The sequence below is a fragment of the Carcharhinus amblyrhynchos genome, chromosome 2 (genome assembly GCF_965287045.1).
Source record: "Carcharhinus amblyrhynchos chromosome 2, sCarAmb.v2.hapA, whole genome shotgun sequence".
Taxonomy (NCBI): Eukaryota; Metazoa; Chordata; class Chondrichthyes; order Carcharhiniformes; family Carcharhinidae; genus Carcharhinus; species Carcharhinus amblyrhynchos.
This window is the reverse complement of record NC_137325.1, coordinates 108753190-108771244: the sequence shown is the minus strand read 5'-3', so window position 1 is coordinate 108771244 and position 18055 is coordinate 108753190. Positions and strand designations below refer to the sequence as shown.

The 18055-nt window shown below is 39.9% G+C and overlaps 1 protein-coding gene across 1 annotated transcript in view; it reads right to left on the bottom strand.

Annotated features, from left to right (window-relative positions):
• The window catches only part of LOC145357494 (signal transducing adapter molecule 1-like), a 69474-nt gene that overhangs the window by 7905 nt on the left and 43514 nt on the right, over positions 1-18055 (bottom strand). The window contains exons 7-12 of the mRNA XM_080210879.1: positions 11065-11254; positions 10393-10487; positions 10076-10164; positions 2329-2416; positions 1174-1228; positions 238-391 (exon numbers count right to left, since the gene is read on the bottom strand). Of these exons, the coding sequence (XP_080067005.1) occupies positions 238-391; positions 1174-1228; positions 2329-2416; positions 10076-10164; positions 10393-10487; positions 11065-11254 (671 nt within the window). The remainder of the gene's footprint in view (positions 1-237; positions 392-1173; positions 1229-2328; positions 2417-10075; positions 10165-10392; positions 10488-11064; positions 11255-18055) is intronic.

The following is an 18055-nucleotide window of genomic DNA, read 5'->3' as shown; positions in this document are numbered from 1 at the left end:
TATTATCCTCAGTAACATCAACAGGCTTTCAAAAGAATAACCTAAATTACTCTATGCATCACTGTATGACAGTCTGTATTGCAAAAGCATGTCAATTGATCTTATATGGTATTTAAATATAATTACTTCTTTCCAAGTTAAAATAAAACATTAAGAGAACATGAAAAAGTTTATCAAAAATTCTTATTTGAAAAGCACTGTCACAATAATTGTTACAATAAATAACTTGAGACACACCTGAGAAACTGCTACAGAGGATGGCTGCATGTAATACTGTTGGCTCTGGAGTTTAGCATACATGGAATACATTGGATCGTCATTCATCAACTTAGCATACAAGGATAGGGCCTCCATCACCTTCACATTTAGATCTGACAGTTCAGAATGTTTCCTAAAACAACAATGAAGTGAATGGGTTTAAGGGGTTGTACTGGGTACATCAGACATACAAATGAAGATTTGATGGGTTTGAAATTCCTTGCACTCTTTTCCATTGCCAAAAGCGCGGTGGGTTGGGATTCCCTAATAGTAATGTGCTCCAGCCTAGACATAAAAACATATGAAATACATGCAGTAGATCATATGGCCTATGAAACCTGCTCCACCATGCACCAAATGGCTAAGCTTAGGCTCCAACTCCATTTTCCCGCATGCTCCACATGCTCCTTGATTCCCTGTGACACCAAGAATGTGTTCATCTCAGCCTTGGAAGTATTCAATGTTAGAGCAGCCACAACCCTCTGTGACAAAGAATTCCAAAAATTTACAATCCTTTGAATCATGTAATTTCTTCTTATTTCAATCCTAAATGATTATATTACTACTTTTTTTCAATTGACTATCATTAAGGAAGGCTTGCCTTGCAAGAAGCCTACTGTCATCAGGATGATAAGTGAACAATGCAAGGGGACACAGGAAGCAGACCAAGGTCAAAATGGCAGTCTTGCCTTCTCTTCAGATGTTGGTTCTCATCTCAGGCAAGTCAAAAAATGTTAATGTGTTAAATAAGAAAACTAAGCTCTGAAATTCTGAGGAAATTGATCTTATCCCAAATTCATGTTTCCTACTCTATTTGTTTAGTTGTAGCTCATGGCTCCAAGAATTCCACACCCTGTATGTCAAAAATGCACTAAAAGGTCCATTTTGAAGAAAATCGGAAAATAGGACTTTTACCTGTCAATCTCTTCCAACTTCTGATCTATGAGTGGTCCCATTTGGTGACAGATACCTGATGAAATTTTAGAGACAGAAAAAGTTTAAATTTTTTGTTTGTTTTTGGCGAAATGAAGTGGGATAGAAAAGTGCATTTTATAGATCTGCCTGGGATTACACAGGCAAAAGTAAAAGTTAAAAAGTAACTGATTCTTATATCAACAGATAACTACATTTGTTGCTAGGTACACTGAACGCAAGCAAAGCTTGTGCTAGGGTGTCAAAGATCTTCATTTAGCTGCGTAGTTATTTTTCAACTACCTGCTGCCCCCTGGTGACATCATCCAAAAAGACAACATTAATTTCCATATAAAAGTTGATGACATAGGGAGACCAAAGTCATTGACTTTGATCCCCTCCACAAGCTGTGTTCCCTAGCCCCCCCAAACTCTATCATTCTCCCCAGGCATTGTTTGAAGTTGAAACAGATGATCCTATATCTGCTCCATCACCAGGCACACTTACATTCACTTCAATAACATTACCAATCTCCTTCCTTCACTTTAGCTGCTTTAGAAATTGCCATTTTACCTCTAAACCCATCTATTCCAATTCTTTCCTAACCAACCTCCCATTTTCTGGCCTTCATAAACTTTGAGCTGATTTACTGCCCATATTCTGAACTGCAATAGGTCCTATTCACCCACTGTCCCAGTGCTTGCTGAGCTTCAATGGCTGTCGAGCAGGCAACAACATAATTTAAAAATTCTCGTTCTTACTCTCAATTCCCTTGTGGCATCTCCTCTCTCTTTGCTGTAGCTTCTTCCCACCCTAATAATCACTCTGTCACTGAGATCTCTGAACTCTTACAATTTAGTCCTCTTACCTATCCCTGATTTTAATTGCTCCAGCATTTGTCACCATGCCTTGAAAAGTCTAAGCCCCAAGACTCTTTCTTCCAGCATTTGGTCACCTGTCATAATATCTGCTTTTGTGGTTCGGTTTGATCCACTGTTTAAATTCTACATCAAATTTAATGTTTAATATACAAAAAACACACTTACACCACTGGCATAATCATTTGTAACTGTCGTATTCATACATTGCCATTTTATTATAATAGAACACTAATGAACTATGGAACAGAGCACATGAGAAATGATACAGCTATCTCACCTTCTAGGTGAAGTAGTTCTGGCGAATCTGGTTGACCATCCGTTGGGTTAGCACTTTGCAACATCTGTAATAGTTGATCCATCTTTTCCTAGTAAAGTAGATTAGATTTTTTTAAATGACAGTCATCAATAATAGAACTGAAGATGGACAAATTCCCTAATGGTTTCTACCCCAGATACAAGTAAGTATGGAAATTATAGCTGCATTAGTCATTATTTTACAAATCTCCAGATTTAGGAATTGTGCATTTAGATTCGAAAGATACAAACACCAATTATTGAAGAATGGGCGAGAAAACTCTAACTATGGACCTGTCATTTTTAAATAAAACTCTTGCTCCTAGATGGCTATGGATGCTGGGTCAACTTTGCATAACTCAGATAGATAGGTTTGCTTTAGGTATTGGTTTCAGGGATATGAAGCAAAAATGTAAGTACGGATCAGCAAGGCCTAATTGTATAACTGACTGGTCTAGTCCACTTCCTAGTTCAAGGGGAAAGATGTGAGCGTGAAAAGCTTTTATTCCATGATCACATAATTTTCTCTACAAAAACTGCGCAGCACATGGGTTATCACCGCTGCCTCACAGTGCCAGGGACCCGGGTTCGATTCCCTGCTTGGGTCACTGTCTGTGCAAAGTCTGCATGTACACCCGGTATCTGTGTGGGTTACCTCTGAGTGCTCCAGTTTCCTCCCACAGTCCGAAAGACGTGCTCATTAGGTGCATTGGCCATGCTAAATTTTCCCTCAGTGTCCCCAAGCAGGCATTGAAGTATGGCACCTAGGGGATTTTCACAGCATTTTCATTGCAAGTGTTAACGTAAGCCTATTTGTGACACCAATAAATAACTTCTGGTTCTTCAGGCAATCTACAGTTTTAACCTTCAATGTTGTAAGTAATGAAGCCTTACACAGGGTTACCTACATAGTGGAAGTAGAATCCCCTCTACAAATTGAACAGGTCAAGTAAAGGTGTTTGGAGGATAAGCTTCATTGACATGTTGATGCTACTGACACCTAGGTATGCATTTTCTTTCAGTGGAATGTAAAATATATGGTTCAATTATATATGGAAATATAGAATTAGCAGTTATTTCACTTTCAGGAAAATGATGAAATGTATCTAGCAACACTAATGTGGTTAGAATTAGCATAAAGCAGGATGAATGCATCTCAGCTTTAATAATTTGTAATTTATCTAATAATTGTGCAAGATTTAGCAATGAATTGTATTCAGCGTAAAATATGCAGTGTTCTGGTGGAATGTTCTTATCCTTGGCATGTTAGATGACTTTGAAACAAGTTTGCATGCCAAGCATAGCAAGAATTCTGTTTTTAGGCCCCCTTTTTTGGGATGAAAGGAGTTGCTAGGAATCAAGCTTCCAGGTTCAATTTAATGGGGCTTTCAAGTTTTGATTGCATTTCTCCCAAACGATGCTCATTTTTGCACACCACACAGTGTGCACATGGGAAGAACAGGGAGTTCCCTACTGGGCCTGTTCTGGAACTCAAAAATCTGCTTTCCAAAGAATCACTGGGATGGTCACACCATCAGCTTTGATCAGCTTGCACATGATTGTGCAATGCATTCGAATAACTATGGCAATTAGGGCCAAGAACAACTTTGCCTATCCTTTTCTAAGCATTTCAATGGCTTTATATTGCTGCTTTATGATTCTACTCAACCACATAGGCAAAACAGGAACAAAGGATCTGCAGAGGGAGTATGAAAAGCAAGGAACCAAATTAAAAAGCAGAACCAACAAGGTGGTAATCTTTGGATTACTACCTGAGCCATGAGCGAATTGGCGCAGGGTCAATAAGATTAAGGTGGTGAACGCGTGGCTCAAAGATTGGTGTGGGAGGAATGGGTTTGAATTCATGGGATATTGGCACCAGTATTGGGGCAGATGGGACCTGTTCAGGTGGGATGGTTTCGTCTGAATCGTGCTGGGACCAGAGTCCTGACAAATCGTATAACTAGGGCTGTACATTGGGCTTTAAACTAAATAGTTGGGGGGGGAGGGTTCAGGGATATGGGGAATTACTAAATCAAAGGTAAAGGAGAGGGTACAGGTGCAGGTTAACATTGACGACATTCAACTAGTTAAAGGAGTAGAGGGCTCAGGAGAGGTTAGTAGTGTTTCAACAAATCGGATCCAGATAAAGGCTGGCATAAAGACATTTTACCTGAATGCATGAAGCATTCGAAACAAAGTGAATGAGTTAATGGCACAAATCAGTACAAATGGATATGATCTAGTGTAGTCATGATGTGGGTATGCTGGCGTTGGACTGGCGTAAACACAGTAAAAAGTCTGACAACACCAGGTTTTAAATAGGTTTAAATAGGTTAAACAGGTTTAAATAGGTTTAAATAAATAGGTTGGACTAAAACCTGGTGTTGTCAGACTTTTTACTATGATCTAGTGGCCATTAACAGAAATGTGGTTGCAGGGTGACAGGGACCGGGAAATGAATATCCAGAGGTATCAGATGTTTAGGAAGGATAGACATGAAGAAAAAGGAGGCGAGATAGCTCTGTTAATAGCGGTAGTGAGAAACAATATAGGCTCTATGGAGCAAAATGTGGAATCGTCGTGGGTGGAGCTAAGGAAAAGTAAGGAGAGAAAGTCACTGGTGGGCATGGTTTATAAGCCCCCAAATAATAACTTTGAGGTGGGTGGGGCAGGCTACAAATAAGCACATAATGGATGTGTGCAAAAAGAGAACGGCAATAACGATGGGGGATTTTAACCGGCATATTGATTGGTTGACTCAAGTTGGACATGGTGGACTTGAGGAAGAGTTCTTAGAATGCTGTCAAGATAGTTTCCTCGAACAGTATGTTACAGAACCTACAAGGGAGCGAGGTATCTTGGATCTGGTCCTATGTAATGAGACAGGTAGAATTAAAGAACTTCTTGTGAGGGATCCTCTTGGGATGAGTGATCACAATATGGTTGAATTTCTAATACAGATGGAGGGTGAGAAAGTAGGGTCCCAAACCAGTGTCCTCTGCTTGATAGGATGAGGGCAGAATTGGCTAATGTGGACTAGGAGCACAGATTAGTTGGTAGGACAGCTGAGGAACAGTGGAGGATTTTTAAGGAGATTTTTCTCAGTACTCAGCAAAAATATATTTCGATGATAAAGAAGGAATGAAAGCAAAGGGATAACCAGCCGTGGATAACGAACGAAATAAAGGAGAGTATTAAATTAAAAACCGATGCGTACAGAGTGGCCAAAACTAGTGGGGAATTAGAAGATTGGGAAAGCTTTAAAAAACAACAAAGAACAAATAAGAAAACAGTAAAGAAAGGAAAAATAGATTGTGAAACTAAGCTGGCGCAAAATATAAAAACTAATAGTAAAAGTTTTTATAAATATATAAAAAGGAAAAGAGTAGCTAAAGTAAATGTTGAACCCTTAGAAGACGAGAAGGGGGATTTAATAATGGAAAACGAGGAAATGGCTGAGGCCTTTTTGTGTCCGTCATCATGGTAGAGGATACAAATAGCTTACCTAACATTAATGGTTGTGAGACTGTAGGGGGTGAGGTCCTTAAAACGATTACTATTACTAAAGAGGTAGGGCTTGGTAGACTAATGGGACTAAAGGTAGACAAGTCCCTGGGACCGGATGGAATGCATCCCAGGATACTGAAAGAAATGGCAGAAATAGCAGAAATAATAGCAGATGTGTTAGTAGTAATTTATCAAAATTCACTGGACTCTGGGGAAGTGCCGGTTGATTGGAAAACAGCTACTATTACACCGCTATTTAAAAAAGGAAGTAGCCAAAAGGCGGGTAACTACAAGCCGGTTAGCTTAACACCCATAGCTGGGAAAATGCCGGAATCCATCATTAAAGAAGAAATACCAGGGCACCTGGAAAAGAGTGGTTCGATCAAGCAGATGCAGCATGGATTCATGAAGGGAAAGTTGTGTTTGACGAATTTACTGGATTTTTATGAAGATGTAATGAGTGCGGTTGACAGAGGGGAACCGGTGGATGTCGTATTTTCAGATTTCCAGAAGGCGTTCAATAAGGTGCCTCACAAAAGATTGCTGCAGCAGATTAAAGGTACACGGAGTTGGGAGTAAAGTGTTCCTAGGACTAGGGGGCACAGCCTCAAGATAAAGGGGGGGTGGTTTAGAACAGAGTTGAGGAGGAACTTCTTCACTCAAAGGGTGGTGAATCTCTGGAATTCTCTGCCCGTTGAAGTGGTGGAGGCTACCTCGCTAAATATTTTTAAGACGCGGGTTGATGGGTTTTTGATAAGAGAGGGGATTAAGGGTTATGGGGAGAGGGCGGGAATGTGAAACTGAGCCACGACAGATCAGCCATGATCTTATTGAATGGCGGGGCAGGCTCGAAGGGCTATATGGCCTACTCCTGCTCCTATTTCTTATGTTCAATGTAAAGTGGATTGAGGATTGGTTATCTAACAGGAAGCAGAGAGTCGGAATAAATGGGTGCTTTTCTGGTTGGCAGTTGGTGACTAGTGGCATGCTGCAGGGATCGGTGCCGGGGCCTCAACTGTTTACCATATACATAGACGACCTGGAGGAGGGGACCGAGTGTAGGGTAACAAAGTTTGCTGATGACACGAAGAAGAGTGGGAAAGCAAATTGTGTGAAGGACACGGAAGTCTGCAGAGAGATTTGGATAGGCTGAGTGAGTGGGCGAGGATCTGGCAGATGGAGTATAACGCTGGCAAGTGTGAGGTTATCCACTTTGGAAGGAATAATAGTAAAATGGACTATTATTTAAAAGGTGAAAAATTACAACAAGTTACTGTGCAGAGGGACCTGGGGGTCCTTGTGCATGAATTGAAAAAACTCAGTCTTCCGGTGTAGCAGGTGATCAAGAAGGCGAATGGAATGTTGGCCTTTATAGCGAGGGGGATAGAATATAAAAGCAGGGAGTTTTGCTGCAATTGTATAAGGTACTAGTGAGGCTGCAACTAGAGTACTGTGTGCAATTTTGGTCCCCTTATTTGTGAAAGGATATATTGGCCTTGGAGGGAGTACAGAGAAGGTTTACCAGGTTAATATTGGCGATGAGCTTATGAGGAGAGATCGAGTAGATTGGGCCTGTACTCGTTGGAGTTTCCAAGGCTCAGGGATGATCTTATAGAGACATATAAGATAATGAAGGGGCTAGATAGGGTAGAGGCAGAGAGATTCTTTCCACTTAGAAAGGGAACAAGAAGTAGAGGACACAGCCTCAAAATAAGAGGGGGGGGGGGGTCAGTTTAGAACAGAGTTGAGGAGGAACTTCTTCTCTCAAAGGGTAGTGAATCTCTGGAATTCTCTGCCCATTGAAGCAGTGGAAACTACCTCGTTGAATATGTTTAAGTCATAGGTAGATAGATTTCTGATCAATAAGGAAATTAAGGGTTATGGGGAACAGGTGGATAAGTGGAACTGAACCACTTTCAGATCAGCCATGATCTTACTGAATGGCAGGATAGGCTTGAAGAGCTAGATGGCCTACTCCTGCTCCTATTTCTTATGTTCCTATGTTTTTATGTTCTTACATCTGCTCACCTATACAAGGCAAATAAATGACATGGAAATGGTTACAAGATCATTGCTTGACATGAATGGTATTTCAGCTTCCCAAGCATCTAGAGACGGCTGTTAGCTTGTAATAATAGAAGTGACATGTGCATCCCATTTAGAGCTGCCTGGATAAATATATCCAACGTTTTGGCAGTGTTCATGATGCTGGGTTGTAACGTCATTCAGTGACAAACTGGGAGGGGCAGTTTGTTTTGAGAACAGCTTGCATGTGAGGTCCAATGTTACTGCTACATTTTTCCATAACTAATGGAATATTTAAGTGCTAGTGTCAACTCTGAAGCTAGCATCAAAACCATGTTTGGATCTTTGTCACGTAATCAGTTGGCCAGACCATGGTTGTGCTGTGCACCACTTCAGTGAAGATTTACTTCAACAGTTTTTAACCAAGTATGTGATCTGTCCAATCAACCCTGAGAGGCAAATCATAATACAAATCTGCACTGCAGTACTATTCAGTTCTCGAAAGAGAAATAGGAATGCAGTTGATCAGGCCCTTTGCAAGGAAAAAGGAAGGAAATCAAAGAATATACAATGCCTCATTGCGTAATATTTCAATCGGGTCTGCTTGCCTTGTGAATAGAGGTAAGTACATGAGACAGTCCGATGACCAGGCTACTGAAAAGGAACCTTTCTCTCCTAGTCAGTTTTGTGAACAAGTCTATGCAATCTTGTCTGTACCTCATCTGTTAGAGAAGGTTGTTGCAAATTATAAATCTTGTTCAGTTTCAAGGAAACTCACATCTGACTGGTGCCATTTGCTTTGCATCATTTTAATTTCAGAATCTTGGGGGGAAAACTGGCCCTTGCTATAACCTTGTACCAACAATTGTTACCCCCTGATAATACAGAACTTCAATGCAGTAGTGAGGGAGTGAAGCCCAAAAACAGACTTGAACATAGAACACCTCACTGAGGCAAGATTACCATAACACAGCCAGGATTAACATTATGCAGCATTTAATTTTGTTTTGAGTTAACTTTAGAAGCTGCATTCATTTCTGTTTTGAGTTCTTTGAATTTTAACAACTAAGCAAGCAAAGAATTCAAGCTTTTGTTGTTTGAAATTTTCTGCATGAGGTCCTAATATTTCTAGCATTTTTTTTCTTGGTCAGCTATTTTTATCATTCCTTTTCCTTCTCTACTTTTACACTGAACTAAATTATTGAACCTAATCATCTGTTCATAACTATTTACGTATTCACCCTCAATGATTTCACAGACCGAGAATCAGAGTATTCTCCTTGTTGGGCTAAAACATTATAATACATGTAAATACTCAAGACATTCCACATGCTAAGCAACTGTCAAGATTGCTGAGAAAGCATGAGATTGTTTATAGACCTAAATGGATGTCTCAGGTGTTCAGGAAATTCTTCAAAGGACAGTTTCCTAGCATAATTAGTTTGTAAATAGAGAAGACAGATGGAGAAAAATATTGAAGACAATTAAGTTCAGCACTTACAACACAAACTTATAATTATCCTAATAATATGCTCTGCAAACTAAGGCTAATTGTGCAAGGGATCTCAGGCCAAATAAAAATGCTGTGAATTATAGTGCAGTTGTCCAAGGAAAATTCTGTAATAATCCACACGTTTCTTTTGGACAAAAACATGTATTATACATATCTATAATTCCATGACAGGGTACAAAATCTAAGTTCAGGTTCTATGGGAATCATGGTTACTCCAATCTTGGTCACAACACTTAAGAAACAAGTTTACTGTTTTCTGAAAGGCGTAACATTCATTTTTCTGACTAGTAGGAAAGCAACTTCAGATTTTTGCTGGTTTTCCCAATTGGACAATATCCAATCTCTACCAGTCCCAAGTCAATCAATAAAGCTATGCTGGTCTAATGCTTGCACACCCACAATTTTAATTGCTCTGTCAGTGGCAGATGTGCCTTCAACTGCAACAGCCCAAAACTTTGGAATTCCGCTCCCCCCCCGCCGAAATATCTCCACTCTCTGTCCTCCGTTCTGTCCATTTCATCTGCCCTAACATATGTGTGTGTGGTTTAAAGTAAAATGTTGTTTTATAACATTTCTGTGAAGCACCTTGCAACATTTTACAACATTTAATGTGCTATTACATACAAATTGCTGTTATGCATTACTATCATCTACAGCATGGTAAAGTATAGCATGTCCTTACTTCATCAACATAAACAGGTTCGGGTTCTGGCTCCAGTGTCTCAACTTGAACCTCATCACTAAATTGTACAGTTTTCTTCTCAATTTTCACTGTGAAGGATAAACATTAGAGATAACCAAAATGTACAATTATGTAAAACGTACAGCAACTGTGAGCTTTGTAGTTGAGCTCAATAAACTAAATACACATGTTCAAGTTTAGCTCTTAATAATTGCACAATTTGTTAACATCAAAGTTTGTAATGGTAAATTTAAAAGATCACTGGCTTTTAAATATAAAAGCTACAACTGAAATTTACTCAAATGCTCGTTACTCACATAGCTCTGGTTCTGCTGTTAGGTCAGCTGTCACAAAATTTGATGGAAACAATCCAATCCCTTGGTATGTTTCACCTTTCCACCAATTTGGATCACTATTGAAGGCAGATGAAGGTGATGCTGTTCAATATTTTGATCATTCAAAATACAACTACCTCAAACCATTACTCTGTTGCATGTCATATCCCAAAAACTTCAAAGAAAGTCTAACTTTCTGATAGACAAGGGAATTAAGGGTTATGGGGAGAAAGCGGGAAAGTGGAACTGATCCACTTCAGATCAGCCATGATCTTGTTGAATGGCAGGGCAGGTTTAAAGGGCTAGATGGCCTACTCCTGCTCCTATTTCTTATGTTCTTATTAGTTTCTTGATCATTTCTTGTTATGCATACTCTAAATAAGCTGTATTTGCTGACCAAACACCTAGGGTGGAATTTTCTGGCTGTTCACGCCAGCAGGCTTTTCTGGTCTCACTGCAGTGAATGGAGATTTGGCTTCTCCGTCCTTGATTGCAGCGGCGGCAGGTCATAAACGGCCGGAAAATTCCGGCCCTGATCCTTGCTGCGTTTAATTTGTACAAAACCATACTGCAAGCTTTAAGGTATATTTTTAAGTTTGCTTTACTTAAATGGAATTTTCCTTCCCTATTTATTATCTGTCTGCTTCCATATACCTGTCATCTAGTACAGTAATGATCTCTCCAGCTTTAAAGGTAAGCTCATTATCTTCTGCAGCTTCAAAGTCATAGATGGCTCGCACCTTCCGTCCTTCAGATTTGCTGGCCATAAGGCTTGGAGTGCTTGGATACAGATTAGAGGCTGTGGTCTGCTGCTGTCGTTGCTCTTTCAATGACAATTCAATGGCTAGAAAATATACAGATATCAAAATATACAATGTTAAAATTGTGAATATTCTATTCTTCATATCTGATCTCTCCACATGATCAGTAAATTATCATGTCTCTGCAAAAATGCCACTTGTAAGTACAACTTTCAAATTATAAACATACTTTGTTTTTACTTTCAGCCCTTAAACCTGCTAAAAGGCAGCCTATTGCATCTCTGTCTCACCATCTCACAAGGTTTTTGAGGACAAAGCAAAGTTCAGTCACATGATGAGTTAGTAGACAGTCTCCAAGGTAACAAAAATTACCTTGTTTATCTAAAAGGCCTTATTTAATGCATTCTTTTTGCTGGTGACAGTACATACAGGGTTCTAATGAGATATTGCTTCTTCAAACACAATACACAATGTGCTCTGGTTTGCAAAAAGGCATTTCAGAAGGTACTGAAATGCAAACCTTTACTTGTTAGCCATGCTCATTGTATACTGGTAGGCACTAATTGGGCTGCTTCTTTGAAAACAGTTGTTAAAAATGTCCATCTCAAAGTTGAAATGGAACAGATCAACAGAATTTTCAGTTGGGCATGGAGTTAATCCATTCAGTTTAAATACAAACATCTTTTGACTTCTTACTGTAGTTATCAGGGACTGAAATTGTAAACAAAATGCTTACACTTTCTTGAAAGAAAGTTGACGTTATACATTGGTTTCTATTAAGTTATCTCACCAGCTCCTGAGGCATACAAGGTTAATCACAAATTCCATTATGGTGACTAACCACATTGATAAGGAGCTTCTTTTATGTTTTACATTCCACATAACACATGCCGTTACTGTAAATCTACTTAGCACTAGTCATTCAACTGTTCAAGAAATCTGTCTGGTGATTTGAACCATAAGTCATTTATACCTCCCAAAGTTAAGATGATCCGGTGTAATATTCCAATAAGCTGATGTTCAGGTTTCATAAATATACACAATCATTGGCACTTGCCTGATGACTGCTGGTCCAACAACACTCAAGAAGCTCAACACCATCTAATACACAGGACTCTGTTTGATCTATACCTCAAACACCCTCAACATTCACTCCCTCCAGCGCGCACTCACTCACAATGGCAGCTGTTCGTATCATATACAATATACAAGAAGAACAAGGGCAACGAATGCACGGGAACACCATCGTCTGCGAGCTCCTCTCCAAGCTACACTGTATCCTAACTTCACAGAAAAACAGAACAGCTACAGTGCAGAAGGTGGCCATTTGGCCCATCGCATCCAATGCAGCTTTCCAAATGTGCATTAAGACATGGTGCCTGTTACAATCCCAGCTGGTGTTGTAATTGGACAGGAAGATCCTAGAATGGAACTCTAGCTCAGGAGATCATGACAGTAATTTTTATTTTCGGTTTTATCAAACATGGAGGAAACAGAGTCATAGGAGCTAATTATTTGTTATCAAAGAAAATATTTATTGAACATTTTAAAAGAAGAATTACAATATAAAACTCCACTACTCCTCCTTTAGCTTAACACTTACACACAGGTTTAAGATTACTAAAGATAACATTTGAAGCTATAATCGTCTCATCAGCATCCAGAAGTCAATATTTGTAGATTTCTCTTCAGGAACCTCCAGATGATTGTCATGTGAGAAGATCTAAATTCCCAGAATTAGGCTTTAAAATCTTCTCTCATAACAACACTTTTAGGTAGTGATCCAAAGTACAGTTTGTGTTTCCCAAAGACTGGAACTTTGACTTCACTTTTGCAGCAAGTCCAAGCCAGGATTTTGGACCCGCTTCTATTGTCTTAATGATTGCACTGTACCACACCACTGTTTGAGATACATGTCACTCCTTTGCAATTTGTTCACAGGCAGGAATAAAAACAATTACCAGAGTTACTGTTAGAAAGCCCTTTTCTAATAGTTCTCACCAATCAATCTGTCACAACTTTTTCTGGATCTCTGAACAGAAGGTGATGAATGCCTCAATTGAACCTATCTCCACCACACTTCATAGGAGCAAAGGAATTAGGAACAGAAGTAGGCAAATTCAGCCTTTCAAGCCTGCTCCACCATGAAGCAGGCTGATGGTTGATCATGGCTGGTCTCTCCCTGGTCTCAAATTCACCTCACCACCTATTCCCCATACCTCTTTTGTTATTAGAAATATATCTATCTCCTTCTTAAAAACCATTCAACAATTCAAACTCCACCATGTTATAGGACAGTGAGTTCCACAAACTCACCATCCTCTGCGAACAGCAGTTCCTCCTCAACACATTTTAAATCTACCACCTTCAACCTCCTTCTGTGACCTCTTGTTCTAGATTGCCCCATAAGACGAAGCATTTGGTCTACATTTATTTTATCAATCCCTTTCAAAATGTTATATACCTCAATTAGATCCCCCCTCATTCTTCTAAACTCTCTTTATACATCCTTCTAAACTCTCTTTATACAACCTTTCATCCTCAGAATCAATCTGGTGAACACCCTCTGAAATGCCACCATATCCTTTCTCATAAGGATGACAAACTGGACACAAAATTCTAGATGTGGTCTCACCAAAACCCTATACAATTGAAACAACACTTCTCTACTCTTACACCCCAGTCCCTTTGCAATAAATACCAACATTCCATTACCTATTTCGTTACATGCTACACTTGCATACCGACTTTCTGAGATTCATGAACGTAGACACCCAGGTCCCTCTGCCAGGACACATTTTGAATCTGCTTTCCATTTAGGTAATAATTTGCCTTTCTATTTTTTTCTGCCAAAATGGACAACTTCACACTTATCCACATTAAAGACCGTTTGCAAAATTTTGGCCCATTCTCCTAGCCTATCTGTATCAGTCTGTTAAACCTTTATATCCTCTTCACTGCCTGTTTTTCCACCTATTTTAGTATCATCTACAAAGTTTGCTATGTTACACTCTATCCCTGCTTCCAGGTCATTTATATAGACTGTAAACAGTTGAGATCTGAGGACTGACCCCTGAGGCAAGCCACTGGTTACATTTCACCAGCCAGAGGTGGATCCATTTATCCCGACCCTCTGCTTTCTGTCAGTCAGCCAACTCTCAGTCCAATCCAGTACTCTATCTCCAATCCACTATAATCTCACCTTCTGGATCAATCTTTTATGTCAAGTGCCTTCTGGGAGACTAGACATACCAGATCCACAGATTCCCCACTATCCACCTAACTGATTACGTCTTCAAAGAACTCAAGCAAGCTTGTCAAGCATGACTAACCCTTCATAAAACCAGGCTGATAATGGTAGATTGACCCTTTCCTTTCAAAATGCTCATTCATCTCCTTGATGAGTGATTCCAGCAACTACCTCACCACAGAGATCAAGCTAACCGGTCTATGGTTTCCTACGTTTTGCCTCTATCCCTTTTTGAATCAGAGCATCATATTAACATACAGCCAATCCACTGGGACCTTACCAGAATCCAAGGAATTTTGAAATATCACAATCAATGCATCCACTACCTTTGCTCCAACCTCCTTTAATACCCCAGGGTTCAGGCCATCAGGTCCCAGAGACTTATCTGCCTTGTTCCCATTAGTTTATTCAATACCTTCTCCCTAGTGATGATTATTGCACCAGGTTCCTCTGCATTAACAACAGTTTTCAGGCAGTGTATTCCAGACCCGATCCACTCATGCTATGAAAAGGTTTTTTCTCACATGACATCTGCTTCTTTTGCAAATCACTTTAAACTGTGCCCGCTCATTCTTGATCTTTTTAAGAGCAAGGACAGTTTGTCACTGTCTACTCTGTCCAGCCTCCTGATGAATTTGAACACCTCTTTTAAATCTCTTCTTAGCCTTCTCCTCTCAAAGAGACTAGTCCCACTTCTCCCATCCATTTTTATAATTGAAGATTTTCATCCTTGGAATCATTCTTCTAAACCTTTTTTGTATTCTCTCCAATCCATTCACATCTTACTTAAAGTGTGATGCCCAGGAGTGTACACAATATTCCAGCTGAGTTCGAAATAGTGTCTTATAAAAGCTCAGCATAACATTCTTGCTCTTGTACTCCACGACACCATGAATAAAAAGCTTATAATATCCTAAGCTCTATTAACTGCTCTCTCTATCTGTCCATCTTTATTGAATTATGTACATGAGCACCCAGGTCACTCTGCTCTTGCACACCCTTGAGTGTTGTAGCCTTTTTTTAAACAGTATTTCTCCATTTTTTTCCTAACAAAATGAATCACCTCACATTTCTCCATATTGAACTTCACCTACCACCCATCTGCCCATTCCACCGACTTGTCACCGTGCTTTTAAGGTTCTACATTGTCTTCTTCACTCAAGTTTCGTATCATCCACAAACTTTGAAATTGTCCCCTATGTAGGAAGATCCAGATTGCTAACATATATCAGGAAAAGTAAAGGTCTCATACTGATCCCTGGAGAACTCCAAATCTTTTTGCAGCCTGAAAAGTAACAATTAACTATTATTCACTTTTCCTATTATTCAACCAATTCAGTATCCACATTCTTACTGTGATGTGGAGATGCCAGCATTGGACTGGGGTGGGCACAGTAAGAAGTCTCACAACACCAGGGTAAAGTCCAACAGGTTTATGTGGTTTCACAAGCTTTTGGAGCGCTGCTCCATCATCAGGTGAGTGGAGAGATGGGTTCACAAACACGGCATATATATCAGCAGAGACACAACTGCAAGATAATGGTTGGAATGCGAATGTTTACAGATAACCAAGTCTTTATCAGTTACAGACAATGCAAGTGGAGAAAGGGATAATCACAGGTTAAAGAGGTGTGAATTGTCTCAAGTCAGGATAGTTAGTAAAATTTTGCTAGCCCAGGCCAAATGATGGGGGTTACATGCAGTGTGAAATGAACCCAAGATCCCCATTGACGCTGTCTTCATGTGTGCGGAACTTGGCTATCAGTTTCTGCTTGGCAATTCTGCGTTATCGTGTATCTTGAAGGCCATCTTGGAGAATGCTTACCCGAAGATCAGAGGCCAAATGCCCTTGACTACTGAAGTGTTCCCCGACAGGAAGGGAACACCCCTGCTTGGTAAGTGCTGCGTGGTGTCCATTCATTGTCATAGCATCTGCGTGGTCTTGCTGAGGTTCCATGCCTCAGGACCATTCTTGTCTGCAGCATATGAGGTAGTCAGCATTGGCCGAACCGCATGAGTATGCGCCATGCAGCTAGTGGGCGGTGTTCTCACGTGCGATGGCAGTAAGCATTCTCCAAGGCAGCCTTCGAGACACATGACAACACAGAATCACCGAGGTGAAACTGATAGCCAAGTTCCGCACGCATGAGGACAACCTCAACTGGGATCTTGGGTTCATGTCACATTACACGTATCGTCCACCATTTGGCCTGGGCTTGCAAAATCCTACTAACTGCTCTGGTTTGAGACAATTCACATCTCTTTATATACTCACCTGATGTAGGACCAGTCCTCCGAAAGCTCGTAATGCCTTTAACTTGGTGTTGTGAGACTTCTTACTGTGCCCACATTCATACTGTCCCTTTTATTCCACAAACTACAACTTTTCTCACACAGCTGTACAATTGCTTTATATCAAATTTCTTTTGGAAGTCCATGTATACTACATCAATAATATCCGCATTAATCCTTTCTGTTACCTCCTCAAAAACTGCAAGTTAGTCAAATACAATTTTCCCTCAAGAACTCCATGCTCATTCTTCTTAAATCAATCTACATGTATCCAACTTGGAACTAAATTGCAGTTCCTTCAGTGCCACTGGGTGAACTTCCTTCCTTACGGAGCTGTGGGTATACATACACCACATGCACTGCAGCGCTTCAAAAAGACATTCACTAGCACCTTCTCAGGGCAATTAGAGATGAGCAAAATATGCCAACCTTACCAGCAGCAAAATAATAAAGTATATCTGTCAAGAGATTATTTCAGTGGGCAACTGATAAATCCATGAAGCCTCATAACATGACGGAGCAAGATTAGGTTGATTTTCAGAAAATAACGTGTAAAACAATATATGAGTAATTTGTAGCATATGCTAGGTGGAGTGTGCTTGGAAGGAATAGGTGATTGTGGACTTTGTGTTGGAGCAGAGTCAGCCATGGCTCAGTCAGCAGCATACTTGCCTGAGTCAAAGATTGTGGGTTCAAGTCCATTCCAGAGACTTGAGCACAAAAACAAAATTAAGCTGATACACCATTGCAACACTGAAGGTACTGTTGGTATGGCCTCTTTTGGTTGTGATACAACACCTCATCTCTCCCCTTTAGGGGGATATAAAATATCCCGTGGCATTATTTTGACGAAAAGGAGGAGCACTTTCCCCGATATCTTGATTAATATTTATCCTTTACTTATCACTGTCATTATCACATTGCTATTGTGAGAGTTTACAGTGTACAAGTAGGTTGTCGTGTTTTAAGTATTTCATTGTAAAGTATTTTGTGTGTCTTGGGACTATAGAAGTCACTACAGATTTTCATGGATTCCAAAACTTTTTACCGGGGCAGATTTTCATGTATGGGACTCCTGTAGCCTATGATAGAAATGGAGTGCCATGATTAATTAACATCTCCATAATGTTTGTATTGTACAACTACCAAAATGTTATATGGCAAACCACAAGGTGAAAAGAATTTGGCTTTTGCTAGCCTAGCAATTGCTACGTTTAGAGTTTATTTATTAGTGTCACAAGTAGGCTTACATTAAATAAAAGCAAATTGCTGCGGATGCTGGAATCTAAAGCCAAAAGAATCTGAAACCAATGTATACTATGTTGTCAATTTCTAACTTACC